Raw genomic sequence first — 23,499 nt, forward strand, 5'->3', positions numbered from 1 at the left:
GAGCAAATTTTGCATATGCGTGAAATTTTGAGCTTACTGACCAAGTTTATTGAACCCTGTTGTCTGTTTTTACTGAGGAAATGACACTGGAAAACTCAGAATCTGAAAGTCTTGAACACACATGAGGGATTCACTGAAATGCCAGGATCAGTGGCTTTGATAATTTGGTAAACATACTTCAGATTACAGAAGAGGCCTTTGAAGGCAGTGAAGAATGAATGAGGATTAGTATTTAGCTGAAACATTTGAACGAGAGGAGGGGGTGGGGGGGAAGGCGAGTGGCAACATGTGACAACTTACCCTAGTTATGATCAGAGTAGGAATCCATAAAGCTGAGTGGTAAATGTGAGCTAACACAATATTTGTTGAATATTTTGGAAAGTTCAAAGGGTAATTTATAGAACACTTGTAACTCTGGATCTGTTTAGGAAAATCTGTAAGTGTTTTTTTTTTTTCCTGTGTTCAGAGGCTTGGTCTTCACACGCTCACTTGGGTTTGCATGAATTGCCACATAAGAGGATGCTAATGCTGTTGCTTCATATGAGTTCTTAAAAATACCAAGACTAAACATAGCAGTTGTGTTTTAGCCTTTCTAATACAAGATCTAGATTAAAATCTTTCATAATCCTGCTAAAGTGTAGTGATCTTTTCAATGTTTCTGAACACTGAGTTGAATGACTTGATGTGTTCCAACACCTAAAAAACTCAAAGGAGATTGTGAAAGGTTAAAAAAAAAAAAAGTTGAAGTAGTTGAATTCAATATACTTCAACTGCTTTTCATGCTTTTGCAGGGTCATCTATAGACAAATGACTTACAGGGCACTCACACATACAGAAAGCTGGAGAAATACTGATCTAATTAAACTGTGAGTTTCAGTCTGTGCCTTGTCTGACAATGCTATAATCTATTTGCAAATTAAATTCCAGAATTTGAATATTAGAATGATAGAAGTGAGCATCCTCTTGTTTTGAGAGGTTAAAAACTGTGTGTGCTGTAGATGAGGACTGAGATGATGATGATGATCCAGCCACAGAATTTTATACTACATATTTACAAAGAATAGTCTCGTATTATGAAGTGGCTGTAGTGTTAGCAAGGTCTGAGATGTTGAGTAGATTTCTTTCAAGGCAGATGGAAACCAGTTAGCATTGTCATTCAGTGATGGTTATTGGATGCTCAGCACAAATCAGTCAGACAGGAATCTCTAATTTAGCAACTCGCAACTCATGCCTTCATTGAAACTTAGAGTTAAACTTCATACAGGTCATACAATTTCTCAGTAATGCTAGATTTGAAGCAGAATTAGGATCTTCTTTCATTTTTATGTACTGGATAGGGAGTATGCAGGCTGAGGATGGCAGAATAGGCATGGCTAATAGCCGTCTTGCTGAGAGATGCTGCCTCTGCAACAGTGCAGCAAATGTAAAACAAGTTTCATAGTAGAGGTGGCAAAGTAGTTTGGCAAAACAATGTGTGTGGGAAAAACTGTTTCATTTGGGAAAACAGCTGTGCTACTTGGTAAATAACTAGATGGTGACAAAGTATTTGCCATGTTTGTTGAAGAACAAGATAAATACTTAGCAGTCTTAAAATTGCTATGAAGCAACTTTTCCTGAAGGTGTTTACTGTGATGTGACTTAAACCTAGGTTTTATTCCTGCTAGCCTAATGCTCTGAAATTTTTTTTTTTTTTTAGTATCTTGCACCAGAAGTCATTAAAAAGCAGCCCTATGACAACACAGTAGACTGGTGGTGCCTTGGTGCAGTTCTTTATGAAATGCTTTATGGGCTGGTATGTACTTGATATGTCGGGGACAGGGGTTGTTGCTTCCTCTCCTTGTCCCTCTTTATGTGAAGTAACCCTGGAGTGTTGTTAAAGATGTTAAGTTTTGCAAAATATTTAACTACTCCACTTAAATGGATGAACAGTTTGTCACAGAATCATAGAATGGTTTGGGTTGGAGGGACCTTTAAAGGTCATCTAGTCCAACCCCACTGCAAGGAGCAGGGACATCTCCAACCAGATCAGGTTGCTCAGAGCCACATCCAGCCTGGCCTTGAATGTTTCCAGGAGTGAAGCATCTACCCCCTCTCTGGGCAACCTGTTCCAGTCCTTCACTACAGTCATCTAGAAAATTTCTTCCTTCTATCTAGTCTAAACCTGCCTCATTCTAGGTTAAAAGAATTATCCCTTGTCCTGTCAGAACAGGTCCTGCTAAAAAGTTTCTCCCCATTTTTCTTACAAGCACCCTTTAAGTATTGTCTTAAAGTTAACATACCACCTGTTTTTCTCTTTTGGGTTTTACATTGCCTCTTGATGTCTAAAATTTTGCTTTCCAGTGAACTGCTGGATATGAACTCTGATAAAGACTAGTCATCACTTTGAGGGAATCTGAGAGTAAATTGAATCAACAGTGATAAACTCAATTAAAAACCTCCAACATATAAGTGAAATTTTGACAAATACTGGAATAAATAACATTAAAAGCCTTTTTTTTTGTTTGTTTTTACTTAGATCTCCCAGAATTTCTCCTAGCTTTTCCACTTCTTGATGCAGCATTGAAACAAAAAATCCTACTATGCTGCTTCTAGTCAAATGTGTAATCACTCCAGTAACAATCTGTTCTGTTAGTTTTCTTGAGTTTTATCTCCTCCCATAGGACCTTAAACAGGGCAATAGATTTGTTTTTCCACTCTCATGTTCTTTTCAGGCAAGCTCAATGGGAGGTTTGAAGCTGGATGGCATCTATGGCTACTTCTGAGTGTGAGAACATGTTAGGAGAAGAGGAGGTGGGTTGGGAAGCTATCAAGTGTAAAGATCTGGCAGTGGTGATGACCGAATTAGAAGTTAGCAATGCATGAGAAGAGGTAGATTTCTTCTTCACTGCTAGCAGTTTGTATTTATTACAGAATCATTTAAATATACATGAAACGAAATGTTGCATGTGGCTTCAAATTAATGTATAACTTTTGGTTTTTAGCCTCCTTTTTACTGTCGTGATGTTGCTGAGATGTATGAGAATATTCTTCATAAACCCCTAGTTTTGCGCCCAGGAATCAGTCTTACAGCCTGGTCTATTCTGGAAGAACTTTTGGAGAAAGATCGGCAAAGCAGACTTGGAGCAAGGGAAGATTTTGTATGTAATGTCCTAATTTATCAAGCCCTACTTCACATAGATTTGATGATGTCCCTTTAATTGCACAGCACAAGCTTAACAGTTGGAGATAGAGATTGCACTGTTACGTCTGTCTCTCTTTTCCTCATCTGTATTTCTTCATTAAAGACACCAGTGTGGTCAGTTCCTGAAAGCTGCTGGGGATAGGAGAGAGATGATTGTCATGAGAGGTAAATATTTTGAGCTTGGTTGCTGCTGTACCTGCCAGCAAAGGCAACACAATTCCTGGCGTAGTCACTAAGGTGTACTAAGGTAGGTTTCCCTGTTCGTAGTGAAACTGAGAGAAGAAAAGGCTGTTTTCTGGTAATGTCAGTTTAACTACATGAAAAACAGTCTTCATATAAAGAGGAAACCACTACAGTGCAAACATCAGCTCCTTTTTTTTAGCCTTAAAATAATGGCAAATGTTTTTCCAGTGTAACAACAAAAACTTTGTTTGCAAGGAGGTGATGTGAGAAAGTATAGGTATCTTCAGAACTGTGCGATGAGGAATAATCTAGGAGGACTTCTTCTATCCGTTAATTTTGAGATTTATGTAGTCTTCTGTTTGCAGCCTTAACGTTAGGTAGTCTGTTGACCTTGTAACAGACTATTTAGATTATGACATCATACTTTCTCACAGTGTGGAGCAAGATGAAAGGATGGCAGCATTTAGCTTAGCTGTTTGCTGCTTTGTAACTAGTAAGCATATCACAGAGTTGTTGAAGGAGACGCTTTTCAGACAATTATCTGCTTTATAAAAGCTAACAAAATTTAAGGCAGGAGCAGGAATAATAACAGAAAACATTATTGCTCTGTGGTAGACTTTAAGGTGGTTGATTTTTAAGGCTTAAAAGCAGAAAATAGGATATTAAAAGGAAACCAGTTTGTAGAGGCATTCTAACAAATTTTAGCTGCTGTTTTTACCAGCTGCCAATTTTAGTGTCAAATAAACGGTGGGTGAAGGACTTGACTTCCATATGTGCAGGTAGTCTGAAGTAGTAGTTACTATAATGCACAGGATGGATTTATGAAATATCTGAAATCTTTATTCCTTATTGCAGCTTGAAATTCAAAAGCACCCGTTCTTTGAATCTCTCAGCTGGACTGATCTTCTTCAGAAGAAGATTCCACCACCATTTAATCCTAATGTGGTAGGTGCCTGGTGCTGTTTTAGTTCATACCTGCCAAATTTCTGCCTTTGAGGGCTCATCTATTTCCAAAGAATGTTTGTTTCAGAAGGGTGAAGAATGAGAACCCCCTAAGTGCTGACTAGACTCTGAGCAGTCACACTTTGAGCACCGATACTGTTTTGTTCTTTGGTTTTTTTTGGTTTTTAACTTAAAACTCAGTTTGACATATCACTGTTTTCTCTGCTTATTCCTGTCAAAGTACTGTCAATTTTTGTGGAGTCTGAAGACCAAAGAAAAAATACAGATGGCCTCTTTATTTGAAGACTTTCTGAAAGACTGATTTCCTGCTTTTCTGTAGTTATTAAGCCTTAGTTGTAGCTTTTGTTTATCCTCCCATCAGTTTAAACCATGTCAAACTGTGACTGCTTGTCCAAAAACTCAGTCACATCAGAGCATCACCTTTCATTGAGTCAGTCTGTCTGGTGAAGAAGCCTTAGGTGTCTTGTCCCCTCTCTGTGACTCAATATTACTATGCTTTATAGTTGTTAGGTGTGTTAATGGGAAGCTAGTCTGTCATAACAACAGTACTGTTGCTAGAAATTAACAAAGTATTATTGATGGAAAAGGGAGAAAGAGAATTCAGTGAGGTTTGGGGGTTGTTTTCTGTTTGGTTGGTTTGGGTTTGTTCAGCGGGGAGGGGCAGAGGGGAGGAGTTGTGGTCATCTTCTGGTTCTTTGCTTTTGGTTTGTTGGGTTTTGGTTTTTTGGGGGGGGGGTTGTTTGGTTTGGGGTTTTTTTTGTTTGGGGTTTTTTTTGTTTGTTTGTTTTGTTTTGTTTTTTTTTTTAGTTACTGCATTCTGTTCTGTCATTTAAGAAAGAGACATTTCTTCATATTTCTTAGGTTTATCAGATCAGATCATAAAGGTGTGTAGGCTTTGGCTTTGGCCCGAACTCCAGCCTAAAAGAAACCAAGCAGGCTTTTAATAGCTATTTTCAGGGATGCTGGGATGTGCTTCCTGAAATTTCTTGTACTTAAATAAGAAAGAACGACATAAAGTAGGTAGCTGCAAGAATTAAATTTGAAATATAAAGGACAAGCACAAGTTTAAAACACACTATTAATGACAACTGATAGATCTTTCTGTTTTCTAGGTTGGACCAGATGATATTGGGAATTTTGATGCAGTGTTTACAGAAGAAATGGTCCCATACTCAGTTTGTGTTTCTTCCGATTACAACATTGTTAATGCCAGTGTCCTAGAGGCAGATGATGCATTTGTTGGATTTTCTTACGCACCACCTTCTGAAGATATGTTTTCCTAGGAAGTCAGAAGCCAACAGTGTTTTGGAAGTCTTGGGGTGAACTGAAATGTTAGGGTTATGGACACATTCCAAAATAGCATAACTAGTGCCTCGTTTTGTATATAGGTGTGAAACCTATGGACAGACTTTCTCTGCTGTATAGGGGGAATTTGGGCATTTTGGATGGCTTTCTTTGGAGTTTGAACTGTTTGTTCCTGCTGCAGAAAATATTTTTTAAAACCTTTAAAAAGCGTTCTCTACATATTTTTTAAGTAAAAATACTGACTGTTCTCCTCAGTCCCTTCAAGTTTACATTCATACCTATCTAAGATTTGGCTGGCACAAACAGCAGCAAATTTAGTAAATTTATAAATGCTTTTGTACCTATTTACAGTGACTTTGTGCTTGAATTGTAACTATGCAAATTGTCTTTTGTATATTCTGGTTTAAAAAAGGTAAATGTTTTCCCTGTTATATCAGTTTGAAATATATGTTAATTTACCTGTCAGCACTTAAATGAGGAGTTAATATAAGTTAAGACCAAGATTCTTGATGGACTTCTACAGAATCAAAAGTTGGTCATGTAGAACTGGATTGTTGCTCTTGCACTTGCTGAGGTACCCATTCACTCAACTGGATTATCTGAGAGGTATGGGGGATTACTCAAAGCAAGGATGGAACAAATTAACTGGATTGATTTGATAACATTACTGATCATGTGTTCTCATTTTCTTTGCTCCCTGAGATAAATATGTCTATATCTGAACTACATTAAAGATATTTTTGGTTAAAACTCTGCTTTTCCAAAGATATAATATGCAATAATCACTGTTACTTTGAAAGGCTATCTTGCTTTGACCTTTTAGGTGTTTGTGGTGAGGGGATCATGCCAAATATTAGGGATTTTTCTCATGGATTTATAGTTTGAAACGTATTATGTTCCAAATTGATTGTATTTCAGCATTCATAGCTACTTGTCTTTGTGTTCCAGTTTGCACCATTTTTAAGTCTTCACTTGATATTAAGGGGGGGAAAAAATGTAAATTACGCAGATAATTTTTAAAATGTGAAAAGCTGTTGTATTTCTCATAACATACACGTGTATGGACAAACTGATAATTTTGAACAATTTCTGTTTAAGGAAATTTTTTTAACAATGCAAAAATTGACTGCAGTTACAGTGTATAGCCTGTCACAGTAGTAGTTTTATATATATATTACTTGTAAATAACAACTTATTTTTGTCTGTTACTTCAAAAATGTTCTGTGTTTTTTGTTCATAAATGCATTCAGTTAAATGCCTTGATTTGAGAGCAGTCTGATAAGACACTGATGAGTAGCCAGAGTTAAATGTTAGATAAATTTCAGTATTTGAATCCTCTCATTGTTGACAGAATAAGAATGAGCTAAGAGAAATGCTATCTATATTGCATCAAGATCAGTTAAAAATTGAGAATATTGGGGAGAAGAGTGTATCAAATCATAATTCTTCTGAAATTAATGTTGTCAACAGTGCAACGTTAGACAAGTGGGAACTAAAACAGGATTCCTAGCTTATCTGGAAGAGTATCTCCTATAGCACTGTCCTCCAGCACAGCGCCTAAGTGATGAGCAGTTGCTACGTGAGGGATTGGAAGGAGTGGCTGGGTAAAAGAACTAAGAATTGACATGGGCATGGGAGGGAGGAAGGAAATATATAATTTGTGGGAATGGAGTGGTGGCTTGGTGCTCATTTTCCAGTGTTGCTGCTCTGAAGTTTTGAGAGGTTTGGAACTGGCTATGCAGCTGTTCAGGACAGCCAACAACTACAGGAATCCTGTTCTTGCAGCTGTAATTATTTGTAAGTAACAGCCTTACCTTTTTTTTTAAAAAATAAAAAAAAACCAAACCAAAAAAAACCAACCAACCAAACAAAAAAAAAACAAAAACAAGCCAAGCACAAATGACAGATGGCAGTGGTAGCTTAAGTTATTTCTGGGAGAGCAGCTTAATAATTGCTTGTTAAGCTTTTTCCTTCAGCAAGCTCTGCCTTTTTGGTGAAGTGTGAATGTGTTAAACATATGACTTGCAATACTTAAGTTCAATTTTTTTCTTGTACTGTAAGTTCTTGTTGTGAAATGCTTTGGTTAGATCAGGACTTCTGAAGATAACAGACTGTGTACGACATCAGGCAGTAAAGCCTCACAGTATTTCTGTATCTAGTGCTCTCGTTCTGCACCTCTCTGCGTTTCGTGATGACGGTTTTCCAAGTAAGACTGCTGGGTTCAGAGGGTAGTAGCCCCTTCCCCCATGCTGAACTGAGAAGTGAAATCTGAAGCACTGGCTGTGGTAAAGGCTAGATAGGAGATTGCTGAAGAACCTACTCAGGAACCACCCGTGGTACTCCCTTCCTGTTTTGGCAGATGTGTAATAAAGGAAGGTAATATTTGTCTTTTTGTGAGGGACGCAGGAGTTTTTGCCTGTCCATAGCAAATGGGGATTGTTTCTCCCCTTTCAGAGAGGTACATCTGAACCCCGTGAGGAGTCGGCCGCCTCTCCTGGTGCTGTGGAAGCAAAGGAACAGTGCCACCGTTGTTCTCTCTGGTCTTTCAGGCTGGGAGGAGAGTGAGAGACAAGAAGTTGGACTGACTGGAGTGCGTGGCAATTGTAAAAACATGAGCTGAAATGTGACAGAAAAAAAAAAGTTTAGAGGTGCTTTGGAGGTAAATTTGCAGACAGATGGCACGCTAAAGGCAGCAGTTAAAATATGCAATATTTATTAATGAAAGCGAGAAAATGGTTTTACAAGTATGTTGTTATCTTTTAGTACTTACAAGGCTGCCAGTGCATGACCCTTTTCTAGTGACCTGCCCGGGACTGCGGCTGCAGGGAGGCAAGGCAGTGCCCCCACAGTAGCTGTGCGCTCAGTGGGGCTGAGTCACCCAGAGGGGTGGTGGCTGGTGTGCTCGTGCAGCTGTGGGGAACGCGTGGGGTTGGGTTTTGTCTTTATTCGAGGGGAAAAAGGAGCAGTTCTCGCACCGGTGCTGCCCTTCGGGGCCCTGGTGACGGTTCCTCGAAGGGCTGGGCCCGGCGGGGCAGGCGGTTGCCGGGGGAGGGGCGGCGGGGCGGCCATAGCGCCTTTCCCGCCTGGGCCGCCGCGGGCTGACAAGCAGTGCGGAAGGAGGTGGGGGGTGCATAGGAGGCCTAGAGAATATTTTGGGAAGAGCGGTGGTAGGTTTTGTAAGGAAGCGGTGCTGATGGCAGGAGCTCGAAGCCAGGGAGGGCGCTCTTGGGTATGGTGCCGTGTCACAGGCCGGGGTGCAGCTGAGTGGGGCGGTTGGCTGTGGGGGCACTGGTGAACAGGGTCATCCCGCTAGTAGGGCTGGTCAGGCTTTATTTTTTGAATTTTTTTTTTTTTTAATTTTTTGAAGCTTAGGCCATGACAGCGTTTAGTGCACAATGACCTGGGCCATAGCTTAGTCCCTCCTCATTGCGTTTGGTGTCCTTTCCTTCCAGCCCGGGGAACCCAGGGTCCAGGGCCATACGGTAGTTCTGTTTGTGTGCGTTTCAGCCGCATTTTAATCCCTTCTTGTTGAAGATTTTAAGGGATGGAGCAGTAATCATGTGGGAGTAATCCCAAAGAAGCTGGAAAAAAAAAAAAATCCCTACTACAAATTCTCTTTCAACTTGTGCTTAAAAGTTGATACTTCAGGCCTCTAACCACCTCTACCAGCCGGCAGCATACAATTCTCAGAGGACAGGGTTTACACCGCTGCCACGCTATCCAGTTATCCTGGAACAGTACCCAGTTCTGTGAACTCCTGCAAGGGGATCTTTCATATGCTATGAGCGTTGCTTCCTCATCAGCCTAATAATTCTATGTCTTGTACTTTACTAGGTAGCTAAATCTGTTTTGGAAGATTTAAGTGGCGTTTCATATTGGTCATCTACAGAGAGCACAAAGGACGCTTTGTAGAAGAAAATCTGAAAGACAGTAGAACAGATATGTATATACAATATACCATAGTTTGGTCTTCATAATTCTCCCTCTAACTTCAGCAAAGTAGTGGTTCATAGCACAAGGTTTTAATTGAAAAAAAAATGCAGAGATGTGGATAATACCCAATTAAAACAGCACTGAGGAGCACAGTCAGCCTCCAAACCAAAACTGTTGTTGTGAAAATTTTTATCTATGGGAATCAGAATTGATCTTCTGTGTATGTGGATAGAAATAAGTGTTTGCAAGATAAGTGGGTGCTACAGGGGTAACAGCAGAGTTGGGAAGTCAGATTTTAAAAAGGGAAAAGATGTTGCCTATTTTCACACTTTTACCAACTGTGACAGACTTCTCAGATAAGGGAAATATTTTAAGTCTTACTTTTGATAGGCTGATTATACCTATGAAATATATAAGGAAGGTTAAATTAAGTGCAAGCTTTAATTTAATGGGTTAGGGAACTGGGCAGTGAAATAATTCACTGAGAAAGGAAAACACTAGAGCATTTTTCAGGAATTTACTTGGGAATTTAGTATGCTTCAGCCATTGGAAAGAACTTGCATTGAGTGGTGGTATTTTTAAAATCCTTAAAAAATTGCATAATTTGAAAAAGACTAATTTTGTATGGTATGTTAATACATACCCTTATTGTTATCATAGCATGGCCAGTTCTAATGTCACTTCTTCACCGTTTATTCCAACATTTTCGTAAAGAGTGCAAGGATCTTTCCTGGAAGATGCACCGTGAAATACAGAAAATGAGAGAAACTGCCCTCATTTACCTTGACAGAAGTGGTGGCCTTCAGAAATTTGTGCATGACTGCAAAAAATATAATGGTATTACTCACTCAACAGATATTTTGCTAAATTGATATGTAACGTTACACAAATCTTCGGTAATTTTATTTAAGACACTTTTTGCTCCTACAGACTCAAACCAAAGTTATGCTGTTTATCGTTTCATTATTTCAATAAATCCTTCTGATATTGCTGAATTAGATGCAACTCTTGGAAACTACATTCTTCACAATCCCATACAAGCTACACAGGTTTTTCAATCAGTAAGTATGTATTTATGGAGAAGAGCAGACAAAAGTACATCTTCTATATTTTAATGAGATTGTCCTTTAACAGGTATGTTTCGTAGCTGTTAAGACATTATCATTAATTGAACAACTGCAGACAGAGGCCCAGGTGAGTCTGCATTGTTTTCCTCCATTTAGATCTTAAGTATGGTGAAGTATTAACAAATATTATTTTTGCATTAACTCTTCATTTTCCCATTGGCTTTTGTATTATTTGTAACTAAAAATAGCTGGAAGTCTCACCCAACCATATTGCAAGAATTTTGAGATAATTAATATGAAACTGAGTTATTCTTACATTTCATGCATTTCTGATTTTTTTTTTCTAATAGCTATATATCACATTGTGTATAAGTAAAGAAGTTTTAAATTAAAAAATATTTTTACGGTATTAATGGCATTGTGTCTCTCTTAGATTAGTATACTGCTGAAGCCAACACATTTGCCATCTTTACCAAGTTATGTTCTGAGTCTTTCTACGTTTCCCTTTAATTACACATCTCAAAGATTTTATATGTCTGAAGGAATAGCGATTGCAATGGGAACTGTAACAAAATACACACAAGGAGCAAGATTTCTTTGTACTGAGGAAACCTGTCCCTTTTCTGAAGGTAGTTTAAAAAATCAGTACTATTTCAAAAGCTTTTAAATAATTTTGATATCAGAGGTTATAAACTTAGCATGAAAAAGGCATTTTCCTATGCAGACATTTTTGTAATGAGCAGAGCATGATTTTTATTAATTGAAAGCAGTGGACCTTGCCAGTGGTTGCTCAGCATTATTAAATGTTTTAGGAGCTTAGCTATGCCAGCAATCCATTTTCCTAATGCCGAAGATAGTTTATATGAGAAAAGCTATGTCACCAATATAAGTGAATAAATTATCTGAAAGAAAAAAAGTTAAATTAGTAGAATACTTTTTGTTTCCCTTGGAAACTGTGTTTATATAAAAATACTGCGGAACAGTATGGTTAAGTGACTGGCAAAAGCTTCTAGCACAGAACAAGTTTGCTTTAATGAGTAGCTGGCTTCTGTGGAACTACTTTGAGTAATGCTACTGAAGTGCTTGTATCCTTGCAGGATTAGCCCTTAAGTACTTTAAGGCCGTTTTGTTTGCTTCTTGCTGTAACACAAACCATAAAATTATAAAAGAAAATTGAAATCCCAAAGCTAAAAGACTGCAGAATAAATCATAGTGATGTCTTTATGAGGGCATGTACCTCTAATAAGGAAAACCCCTCTCCCATGTCATTTCCACGCCAGGCAGAAGCGGCAGCGGCTCGCTCCCTGCCGCTCAGAAAGCCAGGCGCAGCTGTTCTGCTTGGAAATGTGCGATAGGAAATCCTGACACCTCGTGGTCACCCCGGAGTAAATTACTCAGAGCATTCTACTGGAAGGATAGTTAGTCTATGACCGTATGCTTGTCTGAAGAAACACATGATAACTTTGAAATTATTTTTTTTTCCCCTAGGGTTTAGGTACATAAGAGTGCATCTGCCTGGAGCTACAGAATCTGCCACAGTGAGGACTGATTTTGTGTGTGCTTTGTGTTCTTCGCCACTGCAGGAAGACATGAAATTGAGAGTACTTGGTGGTAAGATCTATGTAGTTTTATTTTTAGATCTGTTGCTTTCCTACTTCTGTTACACAACAAGTAAGCAAAATGGTTACGTGGAAAAAGCCCGAAAATAGACCAGTCATTTAAATTTTAAATTGTGCTGTTTTCAAGAAAACTAACCATTTTTTTGCCTTTGTTTTGAAAGATAAACAAATAGTTGAAATGATTGATGCGAATGTTCTTAAAGCTTTAAAAGGATATTCCAATGATAAATCACACTTTAGGATTCAGACATTTACTGTTTTCTTGAGAGGTAAGCTGAATTTTGGAGATTTGTCAAAAATGTTTTAGAATTGAACTGTAATAATCCCTTGCATTTTCCTTATAGTCCATTTCTCTGGATAAAACAGTGAAAGTCATAATGTATATTGCAGTTCTTTAATAAAATTAGAGGGAAAAATTTATAAAATTAGAGAGAAAAATTTATAAAATTAGCTAGGTGACTAAACTGTATACACAGGTGATTAAAGAGTGCATGTGGCAAAACTTTTGTTGTACACTTTTACACCACAATTTAAATAAAATCCCCTGGCTGGCTCTGCAGTATTGCATTCTAACTCTACCTTTTTTTTTCCTCCTTCCTACTTCCTTTGGTCATACTGTTTTGTACTAACTTCACACATTCTTAACATCCTTCCTCAATCTAGCTGTTTTCCGCGGTCTGTCAGGGTTTTTGGCTTCTACCAGCACTACCTTCCACGGGAAACATTAAATGACTTGTCATGTGGCTATCCAACTAAAATCACAAGTCACCAACATACTTCCATTAATTCTCCTAAAAAAAAAAAATCCACCAAAACAAAAAAAAAAGCCACCATGCCAAAAGTCTATGTAATTATATGGTTCATTTCTTGAAAACTAAATAGCTCCAAGATAATGAGAAACACTTAAAAATTGACACTATGTGTATTGTTATAAAACAGAATCCCTTCCAACCCTAACCATTCTATGATTCTATGAAATTTCCACTGGTTTCAGTGAGGTTAGGCAGGATCTCACAGCTGAGATTCATATCTGGCTGAATCTGACATTTATTTTTCTGAAATGAGAGTTATTTATTTTAAAAAAAAAGAAGATGCATATAAATACAAAGTTCCCAAAGCTATTTATATCTTTTAAAAAAATCTGTTTAGTTTGGATCTCTCTTTTTTTTGTGTGTGTGTTTTTTTTTTTCTCTGACATTTTATAGGACAGTAACTGATAAAGGGTGTCACCACAAGTTCCAAAGTAGGAACACGTACTTGCAAACAACTGTTCTTCTCAATGCAGAACTAAATGCATCACACACATTCTTTAGCAAGAAGCTACTTTTCCTCACCCAGTGTGCCTGCCTTACCTTTTGCATCCAACTGTTATTTTCTGCAATTAAATCATAAAATTGAACCGCTCAGAATGTGAAGAAAAGTTTTCTGACCATGTCTTTAAAACTGTTTTTATGCCCTAATACATCTGCAACTTCCTCTCCTCTCCCTTCCCTTTTTTTCTAATTTCCAGATGAACTGGCCAATAAAATGAAAATAGGAGACCACTACAAGATTATAGGAATCCCAGCTTGTGTACAGAATGGCTTACAAGCTACAGCATGTATAGAAGTCAACAGTGTACAGCTCTGTAAACCAAATGGTAAGAAAGTTCCATTACAAATTGACTAAAAGAAGTTGGAGAACCTTCTAGAACAGAATCTTGAGAATTGGTACAGTTTTGTGATATCTAGAAGTCTAGATTACAAAACCACTCTGGGACTTTCCCCTTACAGTCTTGAAATATGTGCTTACTGTTATTTGAGAATATCTTCTTTTGCCCACTTGCTGTGCACTGGGGAACTACGTAATTATTTACTGTAGTTCTTCAACTTCTCTTTCCAACTTCTCCTATCCATTGGGAATCACTTTGAAATCATACATTAAATGAGCTTGATATTTCAGCTTGTTATCCCTTTCTTAGCCCATCAGTTTTAGCAGATCATGTCTGCTGCCTTTTTAGCAGTTAAAATTAATAGGGTCAGATGTTTACATTCTGAATTTGTGCTTAATACATGAACATATTCATTCTTTGTAAGCTTTGTACCGAGACCACAATGGTGGTTTGTTCTAGTATATCTGCAAAGCTCTCTTATGAAGCATTGGTTAACCTCGTACTTTGTTTTCATTAGGTCCTTCTTTTGTCAGTGACAATTTTAAGTATCTGCTCTCACTGACCTCAAGTTCATGCTGGAGGTTTACCGCTATCCTCGCCAATATCTTTGCTTCTCAAGTTGTCCCACCAGGCACTTACAATACTCTTAAACTGGCAATATTGCTGAGTCTAGTACAGACATGTGAAAAAGAAAATGCAGATTACCTGGATCTGTTGGTTGTGACAAGCGACACACTAGTAATTGATAGGTAAAGAAACTCCTTATTTTTCAGTAAATTAGAATTTAAAACATGAATATTTTTAAAGATAATAGGATCAGTCTTAGTCAAAGGCTAAAGAGAGTGTGTTTTAAAAGCATATACAGGGCTCCGACTTTGTAAAAATACCCAAATTTTTATCGCTGGGACATTTTCATTTATTTCAAGTGATAAATCTAGATGAGAACTTCACTAATAATAAAAGGTCTGAACTCTCTTGTAACGATCTCAATAAGATTTTAACACTAGGACCGTTTAGCAGAGCTCGAACAAAACATTATTCTAAAATCAAAACTGAAGCTGGTAATAATAAAAGCAAAAGGCTCTACTTTTCAAATCTTGTGTCACTTTAAGCCTTTTCATCACCACTTCCCAGCTATCAGCACTTTCAGTTAAGCAGTGTGTAAACAGATACTTAAATTTTTATCACCCTTTTTTTTTTCATAAAAACTGTACCGATAAGGTATCAAAAGTCATGTACATCTTTATATGCGGGTTGTAAATCCAGTGGTTGTTGCCTTTAGCATAATGTTTTTCTGAATTTATGCTTTTATGTATTAGCCCCTTCACACAACTATAAACTGTTAACACAATTTCCCATGCACTGCAGAAAAGTACAGAATGCTCAGCTTTAAATTTAAATTTTAAAAAATATATTCTCCAGCTCAAAACAGGGTTTCTTTTTTATTTTTGAAAAAGATCTTTGGAAGTGGCATGAATTTTATTTTCATTTGAGAGTTCTTCAACAAATGCATCAGTAGTTTTTGTTGTGGAAAAAAATACTTTAACCATTTCAAAATTTAGCTCTAGAAATTCGTTCAAATTTGAAAAAAAAGTGAGCTGCAGGATTTTTTTCCCCCCACGTTAAGACTAAAATTTCATAAGAGAAATCATAGGAACTTGGAGTATTTTGAGAATCAAAACATCTGGTTAATATGAAAACAGCTGCGCACTGTAGATCTTGGTCAGTACTGTCATTTGTACTGTCTTGCATGTGCACATTGTATTTTGTTGTCAGCAGCCTGTCAAAATAGGCATTTCCTACATCATATTTATATTGGTATGATAACCTATTTATTAATACTTACTAATTTTAATTAATAATTTTCCCTGAGTTATTAGTAATAGGACAAACCGTGCTCTGACATCTTAAAATCGTTAGGAGCCCTTGATTGCGGAACCAGACAGACAATTTGCAACCTCTTTATGCCCAGAAACATAGGACAGGGGATGAAAAAGAAATCCTATACCTGCCTGCTCAAAAAGAACTGGGGGAGGGGGAACCCGGGCAGGCAGAGCTCGCAAGTTCCCGGCCTTTTCATTTTTCCCAGATGGCCAGGATCGCTAATCCTCTGTGCTTTTTAAATCACCGGAGAGGTTTATCTAGAATAGCAGTTAACAATATGGGGTTAAATTAAATGCCATTATAAAGTGTTAAGTATAGTATTAAGTTGTTTAAGTTTTGAAAAACTGAACAGCAATTGAACAATTTATGACTGACACAATTACTTAATCCTCTAGGCTTCTGAATTACAGCATTTGTCTTCTGCCTCGTGGCATACGACACCCATCTTCTAGTGAAATTTTTCCTTCTGTGTCCAAAGATAAACACGGAACTGGAAGTGCTAGTATTCACGCTTGCAGTGCTGCGCTGGCTAAGGGTGGTATCTGTTACATAGGAGACTTATCTTCATACAAAAAGGATAAACTTGAACTTCTACAGTCTGGTAATCTCACACCTACTAACAAATGAGAGGACAGAACAAAACAAACATGCAAATTCAGGGCTAAGTTTGTTCCCCAGCTTATATCCCTAAATGCTGGGAAAATATGTAAGCTATTTTTAATGATGTGTAAGGCACAAGGACAAAAAAAAAAGCCAAGGTCCTATAAGATTAGATTTACTACACAGGCTCCACTACCAGACATCCATTGATCATGACAACTTGATTTCCCAAAAGTAGGTATCACATAATCATGACTGGCTTCAGATAGCATGTGCAGGACTAGAATTTATACTAAACTAGATGGGGAGAAACTTCTTAGCAGGGCCTGTTGTGATAGGAAAAGGGGTAATGGTTTTAAAATAGAAGGAGGTAGATTCAGACTTATATAAGGAAAAAAATTTTTACAATGAGAGCGGTGAAACACGGGAACAGGTTGCCCAGAGAGGTGGTGGATGCCCCATCCCTGGGAACATTCAAGGCCAGGTTGGACGGGGCTCTGAGCAACCTGATCTGGTTGGAGATGTCCCTGCTCCTTGCAGGGGGGCTGGACTAGATGGCCTTTAAAGGTCCCTTCCAACCCAAACCATTCTATGTTTACATAACTGATGTATTTTGTCCTATCCTAGTGCTAGAGAGCAGAACAACAACAGTGTTCATTCCTGGGAAGAAGTATGGAGAAGAGGCTGACCAACAAGTTACTGTTTCAGTTCAGACCAATTTTTGGTCTTTTGTAGATGTGGATTCTTCCTCAAAGAAACATACACAGAAGGACAACTCTTTAATTGGACAGATGGTAAAGCACATGCCTTGTTATGACAGTAACTGTACTGTAGCAGTCATTTATGTTTATAATTATTTCAACTTATAATGAAAACAATAAAATTTGCTAGTATTTCCCCAAAAGTCACAACCTAAGTGACTTCAAATTAAGTATCTTCTAAAATCAACTATCTTTCCCAAAAGGAGGTATCATTTATTTTATTCAGAACAGCTTTTGACAACTACCATTGAAACAAAATTTTACTGGAGCTATTATAGGCAGTTCATTATCATCTTGCAGGACTCAGTGTATATAGATATTGAACATTTCAGACTGAAAAAAAACTGCACTGTTTCTACAAGTCAAAAGGACATAATAAATTGCTTTCTTTCTCTGGGTCTTCTCTTTAGGATGTGAGTTTGATTCCACCTAACCTTCTAGATGTTTTTGGGCTTTTGATATACAATGAGTTTCCTTCCTGTGGACTGCCTTCTCCTCTTATACATCATATCTTGAAAAAAGCCATGAATCCTGAAGCCATGCTGTACAAAGTCTCACAGCAGTTCCGAACGCAGGATTATGAGGAGGTAACAGATACTACCCAATCATTTAGAAATGCATTATACTTGGGAATATCATACAATTTCTGGAATCAGAAGGTTCTCTCTGCACGTTCTGATTGCTTACTTTTAAACCTGTTTGTACTCGCTTCCTACCCTTCCCCCCCCCCGTATTCCCACTAGCACTGATAGGATCACTGATAAAATTAGATTCAGTTCTTTAAAAGGGCCAGCATAATAACTTCAGTTTGATCTTCATTCTGAAAAAAACATTGGTTAACATTCTTATGATTCATTTCCAATACCTGCTTTTGACAAGAAAAGCTTACAAACAGGAGTATAAGTTAATACTCCATTCTGGAGGTCACTATCTCTAGTCTAATTAACAGGCACTCTGACATCTATCATTACGTACAGCTGTCTTTATAAAAAAAAACTATTGGCAGAATATATTGTCCAAACTGTATTACTATGTCATTGGTATGTTAAAAGGTGTGAAAAATGTAAATTCTGTATTTTCTAGTTAAGTATTTAAAATGTATACCCTCTCTCTAGTTTATTTTGTTTGCTAAGAATCTTCATGTTGAACTGAGTTCAGAAGCAGAAAACCTCATTCAGGGCTACTATCTCGCAAGTCGCAGAGTGAGAAGAGATTCTGTTAATGGATCAACATTATCAGCATCTGCATTAAAAATTCTGTATGTCCTACTTTTCACAGTAAAGGAAACACAGCTATGTTTCAAGTAGAAATTGTGCTAACTTACTCAAGAGGCTTGCTAAATAAAAATCTAGACAAGACTCTTAAGTTTTGTAAAGTTCAAATGTAAAGAATCTCATGTACCATTTATGAATACCATTTATTTTATATATTGATGTTGCAAAAAAAAAAAAAATCTTTAAAAAAAAGTTTCAAGAATTTTGCCAGGTAAAAACCCAGTGACTTAAGAAACAGCTATCACTATTAAAGCTATCTAGAAAAACAAAAATGGGATTTAAAGTAATACAAAGCTGTGATAACAATGAACATACTAGATAATACGTTAGATAGACATATAATCTAACGATAGATAATATGCCAAATTCCATTGCTTTCATAGCACAAAAAGGTCATGCATAGTAATATGTACTTTGTCAGTGACTGTGTAACTGCGCAGTTCTTGTGGGCAGTTTACACACCTGAAGTATGGAAAAACACCCAGTCCAGTGTTAACTTTCTATTTACAGAAGTGCTTGAAACAGAGCAAGACATATTGCACTCATGTCTGTAATATTTTTTTATTTCTGATATGCTTATATTAATCTTCTAGGATTTCACTGTCTAAGGCTCATACTAAACTAAGTTTAAGAAAGAAAGTACTTGAGGAAGATGCGTTGATTGCCATCTTGTTACTTGAATCATCTCTTACCCTAAAACATGGTAAATAATGCAACTCAGTCTTTAGTCTTGGGTACATCACTTTTGTTTTTTGTTAGTTTGGAAAATTTTTATCAATTGATTACAATAAGAGTTAATTAATTTCAAATCAAAGTCCAGTTTCCACTGTTGAAGACTGGTATGAGAGAAGTCTTTATCTGACTTTCCTGCCAAGAGTCTCAGTGCTGTCTGTGATTAGGCCACAGCCCAACACCAAGCCTCCCTCAGATAAGCCAGCTTAAAGATGAATTGCTCCTCTAACATTGGTCCAGGTTAAACTAAAGAGAGGTTTCCCTCCCTAGGGAAACAGAACACAAGGGTTGAGGATTTTTTTTGGTTTATCTAGCATCACAGTCAAGAACTATGATGTAACACTTAAAAGCAGTAACATACAAGATTGCCTTGTTAAGTAATCTCTGTCACAGCTTTTTTTCCTTCAAAATTCTGGAAAAAGTTTATCAAGTCTTTTAGCATCAGTCTTGATTTCTTCTTTGTTTAGGCAAGTCTGCATTATGCATAGCACCAAATCCAGTATTTCCATTTGACCTCAGCGATGAAAACTCCCTGCAACAGAGAGATCGTTACCTAAGAGAATGTCACCATCAGCTGCTTAAGTTTATTGGTGCATACAGCCCAGGAATTCACATTAATGAAGAGTGAGAACTCCAGTAAGTAAAGCCTGAAGCTTCTACTTTATCTTTTTGAGAGACTGCTGCTAGAAATATGCAACACTTGTCTTCATCCTGGGAAGCCACGACTTCAGAATAAAGCCACAACCTGGACTTCTCTTCCTAGCTACCACTGTTCATCCACAGTTAAGGGACAGGAGTAAAGCAGGGTTTTTAATAAGACTACAACTAAGAATTGAACCAGAAGTTTAAAATCCAATGTTTTATTTCAACTATATGAACTCTCTGCAGGTTTTTCTTGTTGCTTCTTTTCCAATGTATCACCCAATGAGGGTTAAATAGTTTTAAGTACATTAAAACTTTTTCTAGTGTAAGCCAACTTTCTGAAATTATTACTCATGAGCCAGAAGTTGTAAGAGTATCACCATACTGTTAGATGTTCTAAGGCTTAGTTTTACATCACAGCAGTGTAACAGCAGACCAGGATGCTGCTGTGCTCCTGCAATCTAAAAAAAAAAAACAAAAAACAAAAAACAAAAAAACCCCAACAAACAACAAAAAACAAACACACCCAAAAAAAACCCCAAACAAAACAAACCACAGCAAAACCAAACACAATCACACCACCAAAACCCACCCCACCAGTATTTCCACAGTGCTTTATATAGACTGGAGGGGATAGCAGAACCCTACAGGAAAGTGGGGGGAGTGGGGAATTAGATTACTTAGTAGGTAGGCACCTCAATGAGTTCAACTCTACCTCACTGCAGAACAAGTGTAAAGAGTGGTGGGGTAGAAGATGAAGTATCTAAGATACAGTATGCTTCTCCAAGTGTAGACTTCCCTGTATTTTATCTTGTGGTAAGGTTATGGCAGTAAACATAGTACTGAGCAAGTTTTACATCCAAGAGGTCCACATCAAAAAAAAAAGCAGAAAAATTGCACAGACTTCCTGTCAAATCTAGACAAGCTGAATACTTGAAGGCTTAGTGTGACTCCTATCCAAGATGTCACCCAGTAGAATCTTGGCACTACTGCTCACATAGACTCAACAACAACAACAAACTACAGTCACTGAAAACAGAAATCCAAGATTTTATTCATACAGACATTGCCTTGGAGATAAGCTGCCACCACTAACATTGTACACACTCTTATTTAGATGAGATAACACAAGTTTTCCTTGTGTTTTAACCCTTGATTTATTCAGTTTTGTTCAATTTATTTGGTACACTTGAATATTTATACTAAGTTCTAAGAGCATCCACAAGGCCACTCTCACCTGAACTTAGTTTGAGGATTATTCACACATTTTCACTAAACAGCTACTCCTCTGCCTCAACTATTGAATCAAGCAGTATTTCTGAGGAGCAAGAAGGGCCATGAAAGCATTTCCAAGTGCATTATAGAACTCCACATTTCAGGATGCTGTTTTCAAGCTAGAAAAAAAAAATAAAATGAGTTGGCCAGTTTTCTGTACACTTAAGAAATCCAATACAAAGTTAGTAACTTTACTGGCAGTTCAGATTCAAAGGTACACATCAAAAACCAGTCAGTTGGGTAAACGGCAAAGATTTCATCATTATGCCAGTAAAATTACTTCTAGAATACATAAATACAATTCCTTTATAAGTCATTGTTTTTGACAAGCTGTATTAAAGAATGTATATATCCTTAGAAAAAAAAAATTCTGCAAAAAGAGCACAACTTTTTATCCTTACCTCTCCCCAGCTTTTCCCATTATGCTTAAGCCAAAATTAGAAGACTAGTAGGAGCACCACAAGTAAATGACAGCACAGTCAGACAAAAGTGTCCCTGACTAACAGGCCGCAGCATCAGCTGACACGAGCCAGCACAGCTCCAGACAGCAGCAAACGTGGCCGGTACAGGCGTTCACCAGCCGGCAGCGCAGCTGACTGGAGGCCAAGCACGGTAGTATCACAGTAAAAAAGCAACTTACCCTTCTTAAACACCCATACTTCTAGAAGTGGATGGAATCTACTGTTGGCTGCCTGTGCACACACAAGGCTCGAAGACACTGGAGGTCATCTGATGTCACAGCACCTTTAAAAGAATAAGTAGAATCAGAAATGACAGTGGCAAATCAAACTGGAAAAATCCTACTGATTAGCTGGCACATCAGATCCAATATTGCTCATCACAAAATTCAGTTGGGTAAACGGCAAAGAGTCATCATCACTGTGCCAGCAAGCAGCTTCCTGCCTGTCCTAAGACTGGTATAATTTTTTCCAGGTATCAAACACAAGGGGATTTGTTAAGTTCCTCTCAAGAGATGCACGTCTATAAATTGAAGTAGAACCTTGTTTTTAACTATTAAGCACAGAGAGGATTCAGTTTAGCCAGGAACAAAAGAAAAATGCGCTCTTTGGGCACAAAACTGCAGGTCCCCCTCTGTTGTTACATTCAAGCCCCAGACGCCAGGTGTCTTTGTAGAGGTGCAGTTCAGTGCCGTAGTCACCCTTCCCTTTGGAAAACATTCCAACGGAGCGATACGGTAGAGTGCCAGCAGGGATGGTGATTTGCACAGTTCTTCACTGCAGTCTCTCACTTCCAACTATCATCTGTTAATTCTCCAAAGGAGAAGCCTTGTTTCTCTCCCCAGTTAAAAACTAGATGCTCTGATACTATTACGAACCTCTCCTGTCCCATTCCTTCAGGATTCTTGGATTCTACCTGCTTTGTTCCGGGGAGCAAGTCCTACAGGTTTTATAGCTGTCATAATACCTTTTGTTAGAATTTCAACCTCTTAACCCCACATGCAATCACATTCCTCCTCGTTCCATCTGTAAGTGAATTTACAAGCCATAAAACAGCTTCAGAAATCTAGATTTCAGGAGGTTTTCTTCAACATTTTTAAGTACAGTTAAAAAGTAATTACTTGTACCTCCAGAATGCACGTGACATCTTTCTGCTTGCAAGGTAACAGCATGGCAGAGTCTAGGTGGAAGATTCCCAAAGCCAGTAACAAACACATCACTTCAGTTGCTGCCTAAAATAATGAAAAGAGAGAAAAGATGTCTGAGTCTGAGAATTCCACTGCTGAGCCAGTAGCAGAAGTCATCAGCATTTCCTTGGGGAAAGTAAGCCAGTCAAAGAAATACCAGCCCATGGGGCAACCTCACTGCTGACTTCAACCACTACCTGGGGAGGAAAGTACAGGCAGCACCGGCTGACATCAAAGTTAAACAGAGGCACGACCATTTCGCCTAAAGCACGCTCCAGTGCGAGGAATGACTGATTGCAGGGCTGTGATGCCGCTCCTAACGAACAGCGGTCGCTGGGGAGAGGAGTACCCCAGCAGGGTGCAGCTTTTAACCCCAGTTCACGTGCCGCGCTCTGGGGAACGTACTGACACGTTTTCCTGTCGGTTGCATTAAGGTCAGCACTCATGGAATGCTCCTGGCAGCAGAGCATTGCCGCAGAGGCTGCTGAGACCCTTGGGGTCCTGCCCCTGCCAGAACCCACCATTCTGAATCCGTGTTTGCAGCCCAAAAAGGGCACTGTTGGGGTCACCACACAACACTTGACAAATTCCCTGAAGGAAGAAAAAAGGTAATTTATCTTTAGAATTAGAACATACATTTGCCAATGAAAATGATTTATCAGCAAAACCAAGTCTCTCTGGATGTCCAAGCTGTCATTACTTTGAAGACTTGACGGACCAAGAGATAACTCAAAGCAGGCACCACAGCTTGCCAGTGGACACGCACTAATTGGGTCCGTCTTAG

General features: G+C 38.2%; 2 protein-coding genes, 1 long non-coding RNA gene and 2 other non-coding genes across 8 annotated transcripts in view; 2 read left to right on the plus strand and 3 right to left on the minus strand.

The window, feature by feature from the left end:
* Nucleotides 1-6,840, plus strand: part of SGK3 (serum/glucocorticoid regulated kinase family member 3) — a 46,528-nt gene extending 39,688 nt beyond the window's left edge. For all 4 annotated transcript variants that reach the window (XM_086740901.1, XM_086740898.1, XM_086740900.1 and 1 more), the window contains 4 exons: nucleotides 1,697-1,792; nucleotides 2,982-3,137; nucleotides 4,220-4,309; nucleotides 5,440-6,840. In XM_086740901.1, the coding sequence (XP_086597027.1) occupies nucleotides 1,697-1,792; nucleotides 2,982-3,137; nucleotides 4,220-4,309; nucleotides 5,440-5,610 (513 nt within the window). In that variant the 3' untranslated portion in view covers nucleotides 5,611-6,840. The remainder of the gene's footprint in view (nucleotides 1-1,696; nucleotides 1,793-2,981; nucleotides 3,138-4,219; nucleotides 4,310-5,439) is intronic.
* A 3,399-nt stretch (nucleotides 6,841-10,239) lies between these two features.
* MCMDC2 (minichromosome maintenance domain containing 2) lies at nucleotides 10,240-19,921 on the plus strand. Its single transcript, XM_086742388.1, has 14 exons — nucleotides 10,240-10,402; nucleotides 10,496-10,626; nucleotides 10,700-10,759; nucleotides 11,066-11,261; nucleotides 12,121-12,243; nucleotides 12,413-12,520; nucleotides 13,762-13,890; nucleotides 14,420-14,651; nucleotides 16,182-16,387; nucleotides 17,014-17,180; nucleotides 17,558-17,734; nucleotides 18,263-18,405; nucleotides 19,015-19,124; nucleotides 19,621-19,921. Exons 1-14 carry the CDS (start codon nucleotides 10,240-10,242, stop codon nucleotides 19,779-19,781), a joined length of 2,106 nt encoding a protein of 701 aa, XP_086598514.1. The 3' UTR covers nucleotides 19,782-19,921.
* A 904-nt stretch (nucleotides 19,922-20,825) lies between these two features.
* Nucleotides 20,826-22,773, minus strand: LOC147601816 (uncharacterized). Its single transcript, XR_015257858.1, has 3 exons — nucleotides 22,656-22,773; nucleotides 21,711-21,814; nucleotides 20,826-21,189 (listed from the first exon to the last, which is right to left on the minus strand). It is a non-coding gene; the product is annotated as an uncharacterized LOC147601816 (long non-coding RNA).
* Nucleotides 21,264-21,342, minus strand: LOC147601817 (small nucleolar RNA SNORD87). The gene has a single exon (XR_015257956.1). It is a non-coding gene; the product is annotated as a small nucleolar RNA SNORD87 (small nucleolar RNA).
* LOC147601818 (small nucleolar RNA SNORD87) lies at nucleotides 21,881-21,959 on the minus strand. Its single transcript, XR_015257954.1, has one exon. It is a non-coding gene; the product is annotated as a small nucleolar RNA SNORD87 (small nucleolar RNA).
* Nucleotides 22,774-23,499: the final 726 nt, after the last annotated feature.

This window comes from Chlamydotis macqueenii, chromosome 2 (genome assembly GCF_036417535.1).
Source record: "Chlamydotis macqueenii isolate bChlMac1 chromosome 2, bChlMac1.mat, whole genome shotgun sequence".
NCBI classification, from domain to species: Eukaryota; Metazoa; Chordata; class Aves; order Otidiformes; family Otididae; genus Chlamydotis; species Chlamydotis macqueenii.

Excerpts from the sequence above, each read along its gene's own strand:
- MCMDC2 (XM_086742388.1), top strand. The coding sequence starts at position 10,240 with ATGTCACTTCTTCACCGTTTATTCCAACATTTTCGTAAAGAGTGCAAG. Across the intron at positions 10,627-10,699 it reads CTACACAGGTTTTTCAATCA|GTATGTTTCGTAGCTGTTAA; the intron begins GTAAGTATGTAT and ends GTCCTTTAACAG. Across the intron at positions 10,760-11,065 it reads AACTGCAGACAGAGGCCCAG|ATTAGTATACTGCTGAAGCC; the intron begins GTGAGTCTGCAT and ends TGTCTCTCTTAG.